The sequence below is a fragment of the Arachis ipaensis genome, chromosome B05 (genome assembly GCF_000816755.2).
Source record: "Arachis ipaensis cultivar K30076 chromosome B05, Araip1.1, whole genome shotgun sequence".
Lineage (NCBI taxonomy): Eukaryota > Viridiplantae > Streptophyta > Magnoliopsida > Fabales > Fabaceae > Arachis > Arachis ipaensis.
Window position 1 is genome coordinate 132,519,326 of NC_029789.2, and position 20,287 is coordinate 132,539,612.

Here is a 20,287-nt window from a genome sequence, read left to right on the forward strand (position 1 = left end):
CTTAATGATGATTATCCTACGATCTCTAATAACAGCTGTCAATTACGATGAAACTGTACAATTGAACCAGGCTATTACCATATTAATGCTAAAAAATAATTTATAATAAAATTTTAAATATAGTGAATTTTACATAAAATTAATAAATAATTTAATTAATTTGACTAAATTTTGAGTTTTTATCATAATTGATGTAAAAAGCTAACTTCTTGATTAACGGTTATAAAACTGAAACAAATTAATCAACTTAAAAACTCAAAACAAACTAAACTCATTTCACAACCCTTTTCAGCCTTTGTTGCTGTCCCCGGTACAATCAGTGATGATTCTTGGCATCCTAACATGGGTGCCTCGCATCATATAAAAAATGATCAATCCAATCTCCTCGCTTACTCAGATTGTAATGGCTCGGAATAAGTTCATGTAGATAACGGTTCAGGTATGCGTATTACACATATTGATCAATCTTTATTACATTCCAATTCATCTAATCGATTTTTTCGCTTGACTACTCTTAATCATACTCCTGAATTAACCAATAATTTGATTAGTGTGGCTCATTTTGCTGAGGATAATCAGGTGTTTTTTTGAATTCCATGTTCATATATGTTATGTCAAATGCTCTCTTACTAAAGAAATCTTGGTGCGTGGCTTCTGAAAGGATAGAATTTACCAATTCTATGACACTGCTGTACCCAAATCTGTTCCTACTATACTCAATAATTGTCATCTTTTTTCTATTTCTATGAATACTATAGATAATTGGCGCAAACGTTTAAGGCATGCAAATTACAAAGTTGTAAAACAAATCCTCTCTGCATGTAATACACCCATTAATAAATCAAATGATATTGTTACTACTACTTTGTGTGATAGTTTTTGCTAAGGCAAATATGCACACCATTCCTTTTCGGGTTGTGTATTCCGATGATTAGGGACCATTCCCATTAATTTCACACTTAGGCGGTATTACGTTACTTTTATTGATGTCTTTTCAAGTTATTACTTGTCAACAAGTCTCAGGTCCTACAAGCTTTCTAACAATATAAGGCATACATGGAGAAGCTTACTGCCCAACATATCAAAGCCTTACAATTGAACAATGGTAAGGAATTTGTTAATAACAATTTTCGAGAGTTTCTTTCAACTCAAGGTGTCTCATACATTCATGACTAAATCATGAGAAAAATAGTAGGGCAGAGAGAAAGTATTGCCATATCACTGAAATGGGATTGGTCATGCTTTTCACTGCATCAATGCCATTGATATATTGGGATGAAGCATTTTTTACTGCCACTTATCTTATAAACAAATCCCCTTATGAAAAACTATTCTCTCAAAAATCTGATTATTCTCTGTTGAGGACTTTTGGAAGCTCTTGTTATCCTCACTTAAGAGCATACAATACACACAAGTTTGACTACAAGTCTCATAACATAAGTGTGTGTTTTCTGGATATGCCTCCAACTCTAAGGGATATAAATGTTTGTCTCCATCCGGTATGGTATACATATAAAAAAATGTAAGATTTAATGAATCTGATTTTTCTTATCTATCTTTATTTTTTAACAAACCCAAATCTGCCATTATTTTTTATAATTCCACTATACCTTTAATTTCTTCATCCAAACATTTGAATTTTTTTCTTCCAAGTTAGAACACTAACATCCCCACAACAAGCACTCCTAGTTTTGATGTTAAAGATCCTTCTGAAAGTAATGATTCTCTTGCCTCTAGTGACATTGCCACAAATGAGAATAAGAATGCATCCTGACATGCCAAGTGACTCGATTATACCTCAAGCCAACTCTGAACCTATATCTTTTACGCCTCATGATCCAATCCCAAATTCAGGGATAGGGTTACAATGTCCACAATTTACTTCTACTAATCCTCCTCTCAATTGACATAACATACTGCCACTGCTATTAAAGTTGAAGATGAAGACAAACCACCATCATCAGTAACACTTGCTCTTTAGAATGCTAATTGGCAAAAGGCAATGGGAGAAGAATAGAAGGCTCTCATGAAAACCAACACATGGACTCTTGTTCTAGCATCTTTAAATGCCAATATTATTATTTGTAGGTGTTGACAAGCTCGCTACAATTAACATCAGTTAGGTCTGAAGATTTCGAAGATCCAACACTCTACAAGGTCAGTGGTAACAAGACCTGACTTGTCCTTTGCAGTTTGCAAAATAAGCCAGTTTATGCATAATTCACTTTTTGCTCATTGGAAAGTAGTTAAAAGAATCTTGAGGTACTTTCAAGGGACAAAGCATCATGGACAAACTCAGAGTAATTGCAAAACTACTCTGAATTTGAGGGGGAATATTAGGGAATTAACCAGTGAAGTCTCTGTTATTGCAGTTAGTAACTGTTAAGCTTTTGGACAAAAATAAAAAAATTCAATTCAAGTGTAGTTTTTCTATAATCTGATAAAGTTAGTTATGTGTGTAGTCTTGACCAAAGTCTTGGATATATATATATATATATTGTCTCATCACTATTAGTGCAGTAATCTTTTTTATATGTAATAATTGATGTATAATTCTGTTCTAACTTTTTGCTCTTTTTTTTAGAGTAAAGTATCGTTTTTGTCCCCAACGTTTGGGGTAAATCCTATTTGTATCCCTAACGTTTAAATCGTCCTATTTGTATCCCTAACGTTTGTAAAAGTGATTCAATGTTATCCTGCCGTCAATACACATCATGAGCGCTTTAGTTTGAGTTTTAAAAATCTCTTCTTGAAGTTAGAATACAAATGTCTGGGATAGAATCGATAATCTACTCCGAAAAATAGCTCATCAAATGTTGAAACTAATTCCTACAACATTTACATAATTCACTTTTCTAGAGACATAATTAAATCTAGAAACAAATTGTGGGTATAATATTAAAATCGAACACATCCAAGTGAGACCTAATTGAGAATAAATACATCCAAGTGAGAATAATTGAAAAATATAATCTGATTTGTTAGTATAATTAATAGTAGGATAACATTGAATCACTTTTATAAACGTTAAAGATACAAATAAGACGATTTAAACGTTACGGACACAAATAAGACTTACCCCAAACGTTTGAGGACAAAAACGATACTTTACTCTTTTTTTATATCAAATTTTCATTACCTTCAAAATTTGTTCACTTGCAAATAAAACAAAATTATTGTTGTAAAACACATCCCACTCTTCACAAGGAATGTGTGGTTCAAGTATTACTTTGTTACTCAGATTTCATTTTTATGGGAATCAAATATACCCAAAAGAAAAGTGAAAATTGAAATGATAGTATTTTGATTCTCTAAAGTTAAACATACTTAAAAATAATTTTTTAAACTTTGAACCAAACATAAAATTGTGATATTTTTATTTTAAAATTTCTAAAAATTATTTATAATTTCCCCACCTTGATGTTATCCTAAGTCCCTAAATCCATTAATAAACCTAGTGATACTGTGATAGTAACCCACTGATCCTCACGGACTTCAAAGCTTATTGTTAATTCTTCAAGTTTAGCTATAAATGTAGACATAAACATAAAAAGTGGCTTTTATGATATCTTTGAAAATATTCGTCACTCAAACTAGAAATTGGTTCTAAATCTCTTTGATTAGCACCAACAGTTCAAGTAGAACCAATTAATTTCATCTTATCAATTAAGACTTGCTGAAGTTCAGCTAAGGAATATAAGGTAAAATAATCATCTTATGAACCTAATCAAGAACCTCTCTTCCGTTGTTAGCTTTTAACTTTTTTTTTTTTTTTAATGGAGCACCATGATAGCTCTCCTAGATTTCCTACCCAAATGATTGATCTTGTCCAACGAAGCACTAAAAAAGTCAAGGCACGAGATGTCGATCTTAACCAATCAGGGGACGCAATAGAAATTCGTACTGACAATGTTGAGAAAATGGTGATGAAGCCTAAGATATCATATAAAGAATCTCTCCTAGTTGCACCCGAGTTGATACGTGATGAAAATAATGTTTTAAACAATAGCATCACGGAGGATGGACCTAATTCAGAGGATCGATGGTACAGAGAAGACGAGGACTTATCGATTAAGGATAAAGCTTTCGATCCTTGTCTGGAAATTAAAGTTTCAAAAGAAGAATTTAATGAATGGTGCAAACCCTGGCATGTTACTTTCATTGTCAAAATACTCGGAAAAATAATCCATTTAGGAACCATGGAGCAACTTCTGAATAGAGATTGGGCAAATAAAGGTAAGATTAATGTTATTGATATGGATCGTGATTATTTCTTAGTTCATTTTGCAGAAGAAGATTATTCTCACGCCCTTCTTGGAGGACCTTGGATGGTGGCGGGACACTATTTGATAGTTCAAAGATGGAGACCTTTCTTTTTGTCTTTAGAACAGCAAGTGAAAAAAGTTGCAACGTGGATTCATATTCTTAATTTGCCTATTGAACTATATAATCATCATTTCTTATGGAGGGTACGGTCGACCATCGGAACTATATTGAAGGTTGATAAAGCTACATCGATTCATTCGAGAGGACGCTTCGCAAGGATATGTGTAGAAATTGACTTATCAATAAAATTGATCCCAAAAATATCTGTTCTGGGAAACACTCTAAACATTGAATATGAGGGCCTTCACCTGATTTGTTTCAATTGCGGGGTTTATGGCCACCGCTCTGAGTTATGTGGAGAGGCATCTGTTATCAGGGAGGATCATCAGGCGGAGGTGGCGAAAGAGAAACAAGTGGTTTTCGATGGTGACGCAATTGTTGATAGCCAGGAAAGGCAAGAGGAGATCTCAGGTGATTGACTGAGTGACAAAAATCCTGGCATTAATCAAAATTTCCCGGATTTCAGAACTTGGATGATGATCCAGAAATTCCAAAAACGGAAATCAGAGAAGCCACAACACGCTAAAAGATAAACCAATCAACCCAAGGACCTCGAAACAAATAAGGAAGGTTCTTATAATAACGGTAATCACATCATGAAAAAGGGATCAAGGTTTAATGTGCTATTTGATGATAAGAAAGAGAAAATCTCGCATGAATTACATGCAGCCACTATTGAGCAAATCAATAACGTGCATAATGGCCCAGGTGAGCAAAATATGGCTTTAGATAAACAAATGAAGGATGATAGGCACACAAATGAAGGATGATAGGCAAGTCAATTTGGGCCAGATAGAAAAACTAGTTTCCACTAAAGCTAATAGGCCTATTGTTCAAGTTCAGAAGAGAGCTTTTGCCGGCAAACAAACACAAAAGAAAGGCCACTCCTTCAACCTTGGGCCTCAAAAAACGGGTAAACCAACAAAGCCTAAGATAAAGGAAGCTGAGAAGAAATGGGTCATTATTAAAAATTCCCTGGCCATGACCCAACCTCACTCTTCCGTATCAAGAAACCCCAAAACGGTGGAGATGGAACAACAGATGCTCAAAAGCATGCGAAGACTACAAAGAGAGCATAACCAATTGGCCGATTTCAATGATCTAACCGAGAAATTTATGGAGGCCCATGTTGTGAAGAATGCGTTCTTAAATCAGGGGGAATCATCGACGAGACTGAGGGGCCAGTCAACGCACAAAGAGAACCCTCCACCAGACAAGCCACCGGAATCCTCACCACCGAATTGGAGTCTCCATCACGGGGAAGAAAGTCAAACCATGACAAACCTGGCGAATTCGAGTGTTACGGCTCAAGAACTGTGTTAAACGGCTGTGGTCTTGTGATCCATTCTTCTTTATTGCTGCTTTTATGAATCTCTTAGCCTGTAACTGTAGGGGGGCAGGGGAAAACCTTTTCTAGCCTCATTAGAGACTTACAAAAGGAGTATAAGGTTAGTTTTTTAATTCTTATTGAAACTCATATAAGTGGTTCTCATGGCAAGTTGCTGTGAGAAATTTCGGCTTGATAGCTATTTTATTGAAGAGGGTAGAGGGCAATCTGGGGGTATTTTGTGCCTCTGGGATACTAGTATCTGGAGAGTGGATGTGATTAGCCATAATTACCAGATGGTTAACATGAAAGTAAATTATGAAAATTCTGAACCGTGGCTACTTTATGCTTTTATGGTATCCCCAAAGGGTTAATTGCAGAAACCTTTGGAATAATATTTGTGATCTCAATTGGGAAAATAATCTTCCTTGGTTTCTCATTGGGGATTTTAACGCTACTCTTCACGATCATGAACGAAGAGGTAGCTCTAATAAAAATAGATATGCTTGTGAGGATTTTCAATCTTGTGTCTTTGAGACTGGGCTACTTGATTTGGGTTTCTTTGGTTGGCCATTTACTTAGAAAATGGGAGGTTTGCATGAACGGTTAGACCGTGGGATTTGTAACCTGGACTGACAAATCTGATTTCCAAATGCTTATGTTAAACATCTACCTAGCTTTAAATCTAATCACTCCCCCCTGGTCTTCACTTTTCTCCCCCTAATAATGTTAATGATGGCCGTAGACCGTTTAGATTTATGGCTTCTTGGCTATCTCACCCCGACTTCTCCAATATGGTTAGTAATAATTGGAATCTTTCTTGGTCTGAATGCATTTTAAACTTTCAAAAAGCAGTTAAGTCCTGGAATTTCAATGTCTTCGGTAATATTCTGAAAAGGAATAGCAGAATTATTAGGTGATTAAATGGGATTACAGCTAGCATGAACTCCTAGAATAATCATTTTTTTCAAGACTTACAGGCTTCTCTTTGGAGAGAATATGAAGAAATTCTTATTCAAGAAGAAGTGATGTGGTTTCAGAAATCTAAATGTAAGTGGATTGAATTTGGAGAGTGCAATACTAAGTACTTCCATGGGACTACGTTAGCTAGAAGAAGGAAAAATAAAGTGTTCAGTCTTCAAAACATGGATGGTAACTGGGTAAGTGATAAAATTACTTTGGAGGACATGGCCTCTACGTTCTTCTTTAAACTTTATTCGGATGATACCCGGGCTGCTGATTTTTTTCCTAAGGAACTCCTTTCCAGACCTTCCTCAAGAGGACTTGGATGCCATAGTAGTATATTTTCTCTTTCTGAAATTAAAGAGTCGGTTTTCAATATGGAGAGCCTTAAAGCACCAGGTATTGATGGTATTCAAGTAGTCTTCTACCAAAATCAATGGGATAAAGTTGGTTTGGACCTGGTCAAGCTTATTGAGGAAATCTTTATGACTCCTGAGAAAGTAGGAGAAATAAACGAAACTCTTATAGCGCTGATTCCGAAAGTGGAACCGATTATCAATCTGAAGCAAATGCATCCGATCAGTTTATGCAATGTTTCCTATAAGATGATCACCAAAACTCTGGCTAACAGGTTGAGAAGAGTAATGGATAAGGTTGTCAGTCCTACACAATGTAGCTTTGTACCGGGGAGACAGAGCTCGGATAATATCATCATTATTCAAGAGATCATTCACTCTATGAGGAACAAAAAGGGTCCAAAAGGTTGGATGGCTATCAAAATTGATTTAGAGAAAGCTTACGACATGTTGAAGTGGAGCTTCGTTCGGGAAACCCTCACAGATATCGGACTTCCTCCCAATATCATTGAGCTTATTGTACCTGTATTTTCACTACTAGAATGAGAGTTTTATGGAATGGGGATGCCTTAAATGAGTTCCTCTCTTTTAGAGGTATCCACCAAGGTGATCCGATATCTCCCTACATCTTTGTTCTCTGTATGGAAAGACTATCTCATCTTATTAACACTGCGGTTAGTATGGGATTTTGGAAGCCTATCCAGCTAAATCGGGAGGCTCCTGAGCTTTCCCATCTTTATTTTGCGGATGACCTAATACTTTTTGCGGAAGCAAATATGGAGCAGGCAGACATTATTGAGAGAATTTTAGAAGAGTTTTGCACAAGTTTCGGTCAAAAAATCAGCAGTGAAAAAACTATGATTTTTTCTCTAAGAGTGTAGGACACCGAGTGAGACATGATATTAGAAATTTCTTAAACTTCCTTAGAACTGATGACCTGGGTAAATACTTGGGTGTTCCAATCATTCACTCTAGAGTGACAAAGGACACGTACAAGGAGATCGAAGCTAAGATCAAGAGAAGACTTAACAACTGGAAAGCCTCCTCCATCTCCCTAGCAGGGAGAACTACTTTAGTGAGATCTGTCCTCTCTGTTATGCCTTCCTATACTATGCAAACTGCTCTATTACCTACTGCTACTGGTAATTTTATTGATCGTAATTGCAGGAGCTTTATTTGGGGAGAAGCAGAGCAATCCAAAAAAGTCCATCTCTTAAACTGGCAGACAGTTACTAAACCAAAACCGGCTGGTGGTCTTGGTGTTAGACATGCCAAAGATCTAAACCGAGCATTCATGATGAAAGTGGATTGGAGTCTGATCGAAAAAAGAGACTCCCCTTGGTCGAAAGTCCTGAGGGCAAAGTACAGATGCGGCAATGAGACTATTCCTCTCATCAAGAGGAAGAAAAATGAATCTAATTTGTGGAAGATATCTGTTCTTTTTGGAAGGATGTCCATGCCAATTCAATTTGGCACATAGGCAATGGATCTCAAATAAGGTTTTGGGAATACAATTGGGTGCCAAATATAAGAAGCCTAAATAAACTCCACCCTCAAGTAAGTGATGTCTCTGATTCAGAAATTTTAATTACAGATTTTTTCACCGTTTCAGGGGGCTGGGATGTGGACAAACTGAAGAGCTTGCTTCCGGAAATGGCGGTTTAGAAGATAGTGGCCATGTTTCCGCCTTCGGCTTGGAAGGAAGGTGACCAGGTTGCATGAGCGAACTCCTCTGATGGAACTTTTTCTTTGAAATCTGCTTATAACTCGTTACAAGAGAACCCGTGAGTCTATAGTCATATCTTCAAGCTCATCTGGAGATGGAAAGGCCCAGAAAAAATCTGCTATTTTCTATGGTTAGTAGCCCATGATGCTATTCTCACAAATGCCGAAAGGTACAGAAGACATTTATTCCATGATGCTGCCTATCCGCGGTGCCCTCATAGTAATGAAACAGCTTTACATGTGCTAAGGGACTGCCATTTTGCTAGAGATACTTGGCATTTATTTCAGTCCCAAATTTCTATAAGAGATTTTTTTAACCTTAACTAGATGGAGTGGCTTATTCAAAATCTGTTGATTCCTGGTGATTGGCCTGTTCGATTTGGAGCGACTTTATCATCTTTGTGGTATTCTAGAAACAAACATGTGTTTGAAGGAAAGTGTTTTCATACTAATGAGGTGGCTGGGTCTATTATCAGCAGGAGTTTTGATTATGCTCTAGTGATGAAGGACAACATTACTCCAAAGAAGACCAACACCAATCAGGAGCTGATTCGGTGGTGCCCCCGAATGATCCATTCGTGAAAATTAACGTGGATGGTTCTTTCTTCAATCAAACAGGTAATGCAAGTTGTAGAGGTATTGTCCGTAATCATTTGGGTAGGTTTGTCACGGATTTTTCTTACAATTTAGGAGGATGTTCAATCATGCAAGATGAACTATGGGCGATTATTAAAGGACTACAGATTGCTACCGCTAATGAGTTTCATCATATGATTATTGAGTGGAATTCTGTTATGGCCATTAATTTTGTTAAGTATGGGTGTCTTGTCCAGCATCCGTGTATAACTCTTCTTAAAGACATTGAGATTCTTGTGAAAAGAATTTTTCAGGTGCGTTGAAATCACATCCTTTGAGAAGCAAATTTGATGGCAGATATTTTAGCCAAAAAAAAGATAAAATATTTTTTATGGGTTTCATATTTTTTATGAAACCCTCCAGATACTATTCATGCACTCTCTTAGCTTCCAACGCCATGGGTACCTTTAGGTTTGAAAGATTCTAAATAATGTTTTTTTAGTGTTTGTTTTAGTTTGTGTTTCTTTGGTTGCTGTTGGGGTCTACGACCCCTTTTCTACCAAAAAAAATGAACCTAATCAAGAAAAATACATCATGATCTAGATGACTATCAAAGGAAGCAGCATCGTCTAATCATTATTATGGAGATTATTATTAACATTGTCATTATTACGATGATTGTCACGATTAACATGAAGTTGATCTAAACGCGTCGAGATCAAATTTGGCATGATGATCACCATTTCATTGTTCGATTCCAAGGAAGAAAATCTTATATGTTTAACTCAAAAAATGGTGGCCGTAAAAAATGGTGGGTGTTCATTTTGAAGGAAGGTAATTGTATTCGATGAATATACTTTAGAGAAATATTACTTGTTATTTATAGAGAATTTCGATGGGATATAGTATATGCAATTATAAATTCTTTACATTTGTTGAAATCTGTTGAAGTTCTAATACGAAGCTAATAATGAGAAGAAAAAATTTAAACCAATAGAAAAAAAAAAAAAAAAATTAGTAATTAGTTATTAAAGGTTGGTGATACCGTGATAGCCCATGAGAAATAGTCTTTGACGAAGAGCTGGAAATTAAGATTTTTGTTGATATGATAGTTGTTGATTCCGAGCAAGCATTTAATGAGTTGATCGATTTTGTTTACTTAATTTTAGTACATAACTATTTGTCATATATTTATTTTAAGGGCAGTGCTATAGTGTTGAAAGCCTTTTTTTTTTTTTTTGTAGGTAATGAAAATATATGGCTGAAATTAGAGCAACTCCAATACTAAGAAATAGAGTTTTTCTTCTGACATTTGGGGACTCAATTATCATTAGAGTGCAAAGGAAAAGAGGATTTTTTACGTGGATCAAGGTTGAGAGTTCCTCTAAACAGGGACTTGCAACAACCAATAAAATCATGCCATATGGTAAGTTAATAAAAAATATATATATATATTAAATATATATATTAAATAATTAAATTATAATTAATTTATTAATAATTATAATAATTTATTATATTAAATACTTATATATCTATTTAATTAATTATTTAATAATTAATTATATTAAATCATAATTAATATAAATTTTTGTAGGTAATGAAAATATATGGCTGAAATTAGAGCAACTCCAATACTAAGAAATAGAGTTTTTCTTCTGACATTTGGGGACTCAATTATCATTAGAGTGCAAAGGAAAAGAGGATTTTTTACGTGGATCAAGGTTGAGAGTTCCTCTAAACAGGGACTTGCAACAACCAATAAAATCATGCCATATGGTAAGTTAATAAAAAATATATATATATATTAAATATATATATTAAATAATTAAAAATAATAATTATATTAATTTTAATTACTTTAATTAATTAATTAAGTGAGATCATAATAGGGATTAAAGTTAGGTCCTTCTAATGGAGAAGAGAGAGATTCTTTGAGTTCCTATTTATTGTTTATGACGCAAAAGTTGATGTGGAGTTACTTTTTATGACAAGTGGGCAATAAATAGGGACTAGAATGACTTCCCTACTGGAGATGGTCTTACTTCTATAAGTGGTTTATATGCTGAGTGCAGTGAAAACAATTATTGAATCGAAGATAGAAACATGATAAATTTGTCACTTCGAGTGTTATAATTAGCAAAAGTTAATGCTAATATTAACGATGTATTTGTAGGCTATTTTTAGTGGGTCTACAAGTTTTGTACAAAGTAGTTATGAATTTCTTTTTTTTCTTTTAAATTTAAAAATAGAAGTGTTATGGGTAGTTTTTTTAATTCAAGAAAGAGGATTATGAATAGCAAAAAATAAAGAAAAAAAAATCTGTTGCCAAAAAATAAAACAAAAAGTACTTATTCTTGTCCCAAAAAAAAAAACCATGATGATGAACATAACAGTGATGACATGAGCTGAAAAAAAGTGGCAATAATAATAATAATAATAATAATAATAATAATAATAATTAGAAAATTATATTTAAGATTTAATAAACATCACAAATTACTTTTTGATTTAGGATTTAGAATGTGTTTTGAGTGTGATAATTTTTGTGGAAAAATAAATTTTTTATTTAGGATGTAAATAATAACATATATTTTAGAATTTTATTTTTTAGGTTTTATATTTTAAAAAAACTAGTGTATGAACCCGTGCTCAGCACGGAAAAATTTATAAAAGTAAAAAAAAATTATATGCTTCGATATTTAAAATAAAAGTACAAAATAATTATTATTTTAAGAAATTTATAAAATTATTATCAAAATCAAAGTTTAACTTAAAAAAAGTGAGTAATAATTATTTTATATTTTTTAAAGTAAAATAATTATACACTGATACAGAATTTAAAATAAAATTAAAATATTTACATTAGAATACTATTTTTTCAAAGACTTCTCTATAAACAACATTGATGGTTGAATTTGCAGACATTCTTACGTGATTTATAAGTAAAACTTTTAAACCTCTCTTACTCTTAACTCTTGAAAGTGCCACATATAGTTGGCCATGTGTAAAAATTGGTTTGGTCAAATACAATCCAACATGAGATAAAGTTTGTCCCTGAGACTTATTAATTGTCATGGCAAACGATACTATTATGGGAAACTGTCTTCATTGGAATCTAACTGGGACGGTTTCATTTGTTGGTACCATATTCATTCTTGGAATCAAAGCAATATGACCAACATTGTTACCCGTTAAGACTTCATATTCTATGACATGATTTCCAAGCTTCCTAACTTGTAGCCTTGTACCATTACAAAGACCACTGGATTTGTCAATATTCTTCAGTAACATCACCGGAACACCAACCTTGAGTATTAATTTATGTGGAGGCAAACCAGAGCAATTTATGCTATTCAGTAATTCAGGACTATAGATATCTAGTTGACTCTCCATATTCTCTTCATCCATACAAATGGAATCCGAACTAAAATATAATTTTGTCTCTCCAGGAATGATAGCCATCAGATGGTTGTTGATCTCTTCAACAATGTCTAGTGTGGGAGCCAGTATAGTTCTTGCTTTGAAAAAAAATCCTTTGAGGACATGTTTTCCAAAATATTTGGATAAGAAAAATGAATCAACTCATCAAATGCCTGGTCCGAAGAAGGAATAACAATATCTCCTAGAAGACATATCTCACATTCACCATTCATATTGTCACCTATTAGACCATCACCAACTTTCAATAACCACTCACCAAATTGCTCTGTCTCATCTTGATCTGAAGCAGTCGTCCCTACAGAGAGTCTCATGTTTTTTGTTAGTTTGAGCACCTGACAAAACTTCCAAAGATAAGACGAATTCACAGTTGAATGAACGATGTCTTGTCTCGATCCTCGAAGAATGAAAGGAAGAATTTGTCTAAAGTCTCCACCTAGTACAACCACTTTTTCTCCAAAGGGAAAATCTTTGCTATATGTTGGAGAACACCTCATGATATCACCCAAGCATTTATCAAGCGCTTCATAGCAGTACCTACTAACCATTGGAGCCTCATCCCAAATTATAAGTTTGGCTTTCAACGGCAACATTGCTTGAGGGGAACCAGGTTTGATGTTACATACAGAATCCTCAGTTATATTCAGCAGTATTTTGAACCTTGAGTGTGCCGTTCTTCCATTGGAAAGAAGTAAAGATGCAATACCACTCGAAGCAACGTTTAACACTATATCACCCCTTGAGCGAATCTCGGCAGACATAAGGTTCCAGAGAAATATTTTTCCAGTATCCCCATGACCATACACAAAGAAAAACCTCCCTTCATCACAATACACAGCTGTAACAATTTTATCAAATGCATATCTCTGCTCAGGTGTTGCGATGGCTAACATGTCTGAGGCATTTTTCTTTAAATCATCCCTGTTAAAGTTTAGCTCTTCCCTAATAACCCTTTCGGTTAACAAAGAACTATCAACTTCAGTTGCTAAAGGCATAGGAGGATAGTCTTTCAAGGTTTTACCATAGGAATGTAAGATCTTGTCTATATCCATTAAGCACAACTGCTTAATCTCATCATCTGACATTGTTAACTCTGCATATTATACAATACTATAAAAATTTAATTAAACTAAAAATGATCAATAAGGAAGAACTTTTATCATTGTAACTAATAAAAACTCACCCCTCATGTTCATCACGGCTCTCTGTCAATACAAAATATCATCTAAGAGTTCATGCCAACATCTATCCCAGACATGTTCTGGTCTTGAGATATTGTTGGATGTTAATAGAATGATAAATAACCTCCTAACATATGATCCTGAGGCCCATGAGATTGCTTCCTTAATTGTATCAATGAATTCTTTGTCATCTTGCAAGAGTTCAAGGACGAAGCATGCATCTCTATACATAGCATAAATTGTTCCTCCTACTGTTCTTATATCTCGAAAACTCATACATCCTCTTTGAGTATTCAAGAGAAGTCGTTGGTAATATTCTTCAGTATTTGCTGCAAAAAACTTGGTTAAAATCCGACTTTTAAGTTGTTAAATGGGTTAAGCTACGCTATTTTAATTATTATGTAGCTACACATCCGCATAAGAATAATTTTCCTAAAAAATATAGAAAATAAAAAATTGTATAATCTACAGATTATAACTGTTGAAAGTTATTTAAACATTTATTTTCTAGTGTAGATAAATCGAATAAAATGGACGTGGGATACAGGCTATTAAGATTTTAAATTTAAATCATTAAATAAGTAAGATCAAAATTAAATATAAACTCGTCATTACCTGCAGGTACATGAGTCAACCTTCCAATTGCGAAGCCTTTCTTTCGAGGAAATCACTTTGAAGAATCGTCCTTCCAAACAAACTTGGTTGGAAACTCGGGATAAGTCAGACTTCGAGCATAGGGATATGACATGTTCGCCGCCATCCATCCCAAAAATATAGACTTATGAGATATTGCTCTTTCGACGATATCATTCACATTAGAAGTTTCACCATAAATCAAAGGTTGCTCATCCTCCAAATGGAATGGAAGTCTAATCACAAATGGTTCTTTCTCTTGGATTTCGTATCCAAATAGATGCCAGACTGCCTCACATGCCAAAATGTACCTACAATTGTAGTAATTCCTAATTTCGTCAACAACTTGTGTGGCTTCTGACATATCACCAGCATTGTATAGAGTAGCTGTTACGCAGTCATTACCCTTGTGTATATACTTAAACAGATACTTAATAGAACTTGTTTGACATGTGTATTCCACATTTATGTGGCACCCGAACTTGAGCAACAATTCTGGATTATACGGAACAATGAACTTATTGTCTAGTACACATTTCCTTTTCTTCACTGTTCGACCGTTATCAGTACGCCTTTATTTGGGAAATCTGGCCTCATCAATGAGTGTTCGCTGTCTAAACTCTTTAGGATAGAACTTTGAACAGGATCCATTCTTCATGCAAGGTGAATTCTTGTTGTACGGACCACATGGACCATGTACCATGTAATTTTGAACAGCTCCATGTAGATTTGGCCTTTCATTTTTATCAGGAATCTCAGCTGTTATATGTTTATCTATGTCATCTGGTGTTTGTGGCTTGAACTCGTTACTCATGAATAAAAGGATATGTGCATGTGGAAGCCCTCTCTTTTGAAACCCTACAGTGCAAACGTCTGAAAATTGAAAAAGACAAATGAGCAAAGCATTACAACATAAGATTTTAATAAAGCGTTGCATAAACACAGACTTACATCCTAAAATTTTGCCAAAGATTTTTTTCTCTTTTAGGTCATCAATCAAACCATCAAGCTTGATCTTGAAAACTCAACACAATATATCAGGACGGTCTTCTGCCTTCAATCCAATGGAAGTCACTTCTCTTTTTATCTCATCCCATTCAGGGTTACAGGTCATGGTGATAAAATAGCTAGGGTATCCTGCATATCTGCAAATTGCAAATGCATCTTTACAATTATTCATCATATACCTAGGTCCACCGGTAAAAGTACTAGGAAGAATGATTCTTTTGCCAAGCCTTGCAGCATCTACATCTCCGATTATAAGACTTTCATGCAGACATTTGTATTTATCAACCCTCAACTGTGGTTGTTTACACCTAAAGAATTTTAACTTCTCTGATTCCACCATTGTGTAGGCATCTACCAGAAACTGTTGGAATAATCTCTTTGATCTCAGAATTAACGGAGATTCACCTGTCCTTTTTTGTAGTCGAAAAGCAAAGAATTGTCGCAAAGTGATTTTGTTTTTCTTTGTAGGCCTAGCAGAGATAGAATCTAATGTTGTAATACCCAAACGAAATCCATCCTCCCTATACGGAAACAACAATGGATATTGCAAGGCTAAATAAGATGGATGAAAAACATCAATCCGCTGGAGCTTCTAGATTGACTCTCTATAATAATATCTCTATCTTTGCTAAGTTGTTCGACATCGCCAACAATCAATGCAGCCACTTCAGATGCAGATGGCAAGTCGTATGTCATGCTATCTTTAGTTCTTTTACTAATCAACTTAAACTTTATGTTTGTATAATTTTCCTGTTGGTACCTATCTCTTACATAGCGAAAATTCTTTGCCAAACTATTATATTTGTCTAGCATATTTCTTAATATTGCAACAATTTTCCTATTCCGCTCATTTATAGCTTTATTGGAGCTACAAAAAAAAAACAATAAAATTTATGTTATTTTCTCTCACAGATAAGAAATAACTAAAAAATTTGACTGGTTGCATGAAAATTACCGAAGTGTGCCTATTCGATTATCAATCTCATTTTCTGTGTCATAGATATATAGCTGGGCAAATGTGCAAATGTAACTATCAGGAGGAAGTAAGCTACCAATGCTATGGTAGTTTTGACCCCAAGCTTAAAAATTGGAGGAGCAGTCCCATTGTTCACCCCTCGGTCAATTTTTCTGGCCATTGATGTAAAATAAAACATTGAATTAAATGTCCTTATATTTTTTCGTTAGATTATTGGCGGGTCCTTGTACATTGGAGTATGCTAGAATTGTAATAAATCTATGTTATATAAATGATTTTTGATGAAGTATACCTTTTGTTAAATATTGGTGTATGAATCATTTGGCAATCATTAATTATACGTACTATTTGTTAACACGGACAGTGGAGTTCTTGTCAATGAGGGATCCGTCTGTAGAGTTAAAGATTTAGATATTATCTCTGATGTAGAAGATTTTACATAATTAGGAGGAGTATTTTCCTATCCAATTCCATGCGAGGCACAGTGTACACTATACATAGATAGTTGCTTCCCTATGAATGAGTAATGAGAAATATATAGAAAATTTTCATCATTAAACTGATATAAATTAAATTTAGATAAATATGAGTCAATTACAGTGAGAAAAATGTCACATTTATCTTCACTGGATTGTAAACTGAGAATATTAGATGAGGTACCAGTTTCTCGACACACTGTTCTTTGACTTGTAGTAATCTGATGCACATTTTTATGTACGTCAAAATTTGTATTATTATTGTTCTTCGACACTTTTAAGTCAATGAAACCCTTTCATTTGGTTAATTATGTTTAACTCTTGCTATATGTTATGCTTTGAAAGAGATGGTTAGGCTTATTTAAAATCAATTATCTTTAACCTATTAGGCTAACTGAATCATGAATGATAGAATTCAACTACAAAATTTATCAAGAAATAATACAAATAATTAGTTTATACCATTATTTTCTTAGACAGAGTATGTAGTGTGTCAATGTTAAAGAAATATTGTGAGTCATACCTTGGCACATAAAACACGTAGTCTTCAACGCAATTGGGACAGAAATATCTTTTCTCAAGTTTTCTTAAGCCACGACGACACTTCTTACATCCTTTGTACCACCAACCAAACTCGGTCTCAACTTCCTTAATTGTCCCAGCAGTAACAAATACAACATTCTAAAATCAATGGATGTAAGGGTACAACACAACAATTGAGATTATGATCCAACAAACATTAGACATAATAATTGAAAAAAAAAGGAAGACTAATAAAGAAAGAATTTTACCTGATTATGCTCCTTTATCTCGGCAATTGTTTTGTAGACTAACAGACGCAAAGAATCTTTCTCAATTGAAACAGGTTGATCATAGACCAGCAGTATTATGCTTTGTCCGTCAACAGGATCCAATTTGTTCATCCTTACATTTTTAAATCAAAATTTATGAAATTTGCTATTAGTTAAATAATCAAAAGCCTTGTATAAATATTCTGCTGGCCACACTACTAATCTATACACTGTACCTTGTAAAGAAATTTCTGGCAGCTAAAAACTCAATATTGATAAATAGTTTCGAATTGTAGTTTATGTTGGAAACACCCATGACCCCTACAAAAAGACATAACAAATTAAAGAAAATACCAGAAGCATATGATGACACAAAATATGCATTCAAATACCAGTAAAATAAACAAATCACTATAAAATTTCATCTTGCCCATTTGGAGAATAACCACATAGGTAAGACATGGGTGTTCCTCCAAATATTTGATCAAGTTAAAAGTCAAAGTCTGCCACAACGTTACCCTTAATTTCTGTCCACCCCTATAAGAAATAGCAATGCTTGTAAAGTAAAGAGAGGCACAAAATTGCAAAATAAGATTTTAAAACAAAAGTCACTATCAAAAAGATATTAAGCATTACTCAAGATCATCAAGTTCTATCATGATATAACTTGACGGGTTCCCGTCCCGTGTGAACTCGACCAAGTTACCCTTAGAGGCAAGCTGACCTATCACATCTACAAAATAAAGGCGCCAATCTTTCCATTAACAAAACTCTATCTGCTCAATTTTTTGTCAAAAAATGACATATCTTTTCCAAAGTTTCATCCATGTTGATATCAGATTTTTTTAATTTTCTTAAAAATAAAAATATAAAAGATTGTTAATAAATAGTTAGAACCTAGAAATTGAAGTTCGTGAAGAAACAAAAAATAAATAGGTTAGTACTTGTTACCAACGATTTCTTTAAAGGTACTAATTCTTTAGTTGTTATGTATATGAAATCTATGTTTAGATGTGTTAAAATAAAACACAAAATAATAGAAAACAAACCCAATAATGAATTGAAGAATAATTTTACTAAATAATACAATTTTCTTAGTACTATACTTATAACAAAAAATGACGCATCAGCCAATTCAAATGACATACATTAAATATAGACATATTATGTAATACAAAAATTATGATAAATTATTTTGCGTTAAATATAGACTTCAAAGAATTAAACAACACATGCGTGATAGATTACTCTAACAAAGTACTTACCAACTAAATAACCATCTTCTTTAGACTTTGCATGAATTTTTTTGAACGGAACAAAATTGAATCCGTTCAATAAAACTGAAGAGTCTTGTACCGGACGCACATTCGTGTTCCTCTTGAAGTTGATTCTAAATTCGTGTCTAGTAGGCTTGAACTTGATGGTATTCAAAGCAATTGCGAAATTAGTGACCACGTACACGTTGTCCTCAGCGGGTAGGCCCTCGAAGATAGGAACAAATATGCCCTTAATAGAGCATTGAATTGTATCCCCCTGAATGCATTAGTTTTATAGAGTCATAGATAAATGAGGTTTATTGCTCAGTCATTACAAAAATAAATCTCAAATGCAAAGAGAAGATTTTACCTCTTTATCAAGGACAATCATCTCAATAGGTGCCTTCACCCCAGAATTTGCAAAGTGAGAAACGGTCCAAAGTCTAATGACATGTACTTTGAGCTTCCACACCTTATGCTCTGGACCAGCATTGATACACTTGATGAGATCATACCTAAAAATCAAAGTCCTCATATTTAGTGAAAGATAAAAAAAATATTGTGAAATTCACCACATGGCACATAAATTCACCTAGCTGCCATTGCTACCTGCCACAACAAAATTACTCAAATATTATGAATTTCAGTATAGATAAACAGTGAGTATGGTGATCATCCATGCTATATTATAGAGAGTCACAACACTGTTCAGCCCCAGTATTGGTAAGGATTGCAAAAATCTTGACGTTTCTATCAAAATCCAACTAAGAAAAAAGACGAAAAGTTTTTGGACTATTCAGGATTAAAGAATCTGAATCATATCAATAAAATAAAATAATTATCAAAATTAGGATAGAAATTAACGGCCATTGCTACCTGCCACAATAAAATTACTCAAATATTATGAATTTCAGTACAGATAAACAGTAAGTATGGTGATCATCCATGCTATATTTATAGAGAGTCACAGCACTGTTCATGCCCAGTATTGGTAAGGATTGCAAAAATCTTGACGTTTCTATCAAAATTCAACTAAGAAAAAAGACGGAAAGTTTTTGGACTATTCAGGATTAAAGAATCTGAATCATATCAATAAAATAAAATAATTATCAAAATTAGGATAGAAATTAATGGCTATTGCTACCTGCCACAACAAAATTACTCAAATATTATGAATTTCAGTACAGATAAA

General features: G+C 34.0%; 3 protein-coding genes across 3 annotated transcripts; 1 reads left to right on the forward strand and 2 right to left on the reverse strand.

Moving 5' to 3' along the window:
* LOC107641164 lies at positions 3,816–4,805 on the forward strand. The gene has a single exon (XM_016344668.1). The coding sequence runs from the start codon at positions 3,816–3,818 to the stop codon at positions 4,803–4,805; it is 990 nt and encodes a 329-aa protein (XP_016200154.1).
* LOC107641165 (ATP-dependent DNA helicase PIF1-like) lies at positions 12,442–13,859 on the reverse strand. The gene is made up of 2 exons (XM_016344669.1): positions 12,977–13,859; positions 12,442–12,827 (listed from the first exon to the last, which is right to left on the reverse strand). The coding sequence occupies exons 1-2, from the start codon at positions 13,857–13,859 to the stop codon at positions 12,442–12,444; spliced, it is 1,269 nt and encodes a 422-aa protein (XP_016200155.1).
* LOC110272129 lies at positions 14,623–19,698 on the reverse strand. The gene is made up of 13 exons (XM_021123985.1): positions 19,688–19,698; positions 19,466–19,610; positions 19,105–19,372; positions 18,076–18,160; positions 17,840–17,972; positions 17,572–17,729; positions 17,233–17,269; positions 16,552–16,604; positions 16,171–16,464; positions 15,776–16,117; positions 15,618–15,733; positions 15,231–15,461; positions 14,623–15,137 (listed from the first exon to the last, which is right to left on the reverse strand). Exons 1-13 carry the CDS (start codon positions 19,696–19,698, stop codon positions 14,623–14,625), a joined length of 2,388 nt encoding a protein of 795 aa, XP_020979644.1.

What these genes read in the sequence shown, in the direction of transcription:
- LOC107641164 (XM_016344668.1), top strand. Translation starts at nt 3,816, where the DNA reads ATGATTGATCTTGTCCAACGAAGCACTAAAAAAGTCAAGGCACGAGAT.
- LOC107641165 (XM_016344669.1), bottom strand. Translation starts at nt 13,859, where the DNA reads ATGTCAGATGATGAGATTAAGCAGTTGTGCTTAATGGATATAGACAAG. An exon ending in TGACAATATGAATGGTGAAT is followed by an intron (nt 12,828 to 12,976) that starts GTGAGATATGTC and finishes CTCCCACACTAG; the next exon opens with ACATTGTTGAAGAGATCAAC.
- LOC110272129 (XM_021123985.1), bottom strand. An exon ending in GCCAGAAATTTCTTTACAAG is followed by an intron (nt 17,973 to 18,075) that starts GTACAGTGTATA and finishes TAAAAATGTAAG; the next exon opens with GATGAACAAATTGGATCCTG. An exon ending in TACGTGTTTTATGTGCCAAG is followed by an intron (nt 17,270 to 17,571) that starts GTATGACTCACA and finishes AATGTGCATCAG; the next exon opens with ATTACTACAAGTCAAAGAAC.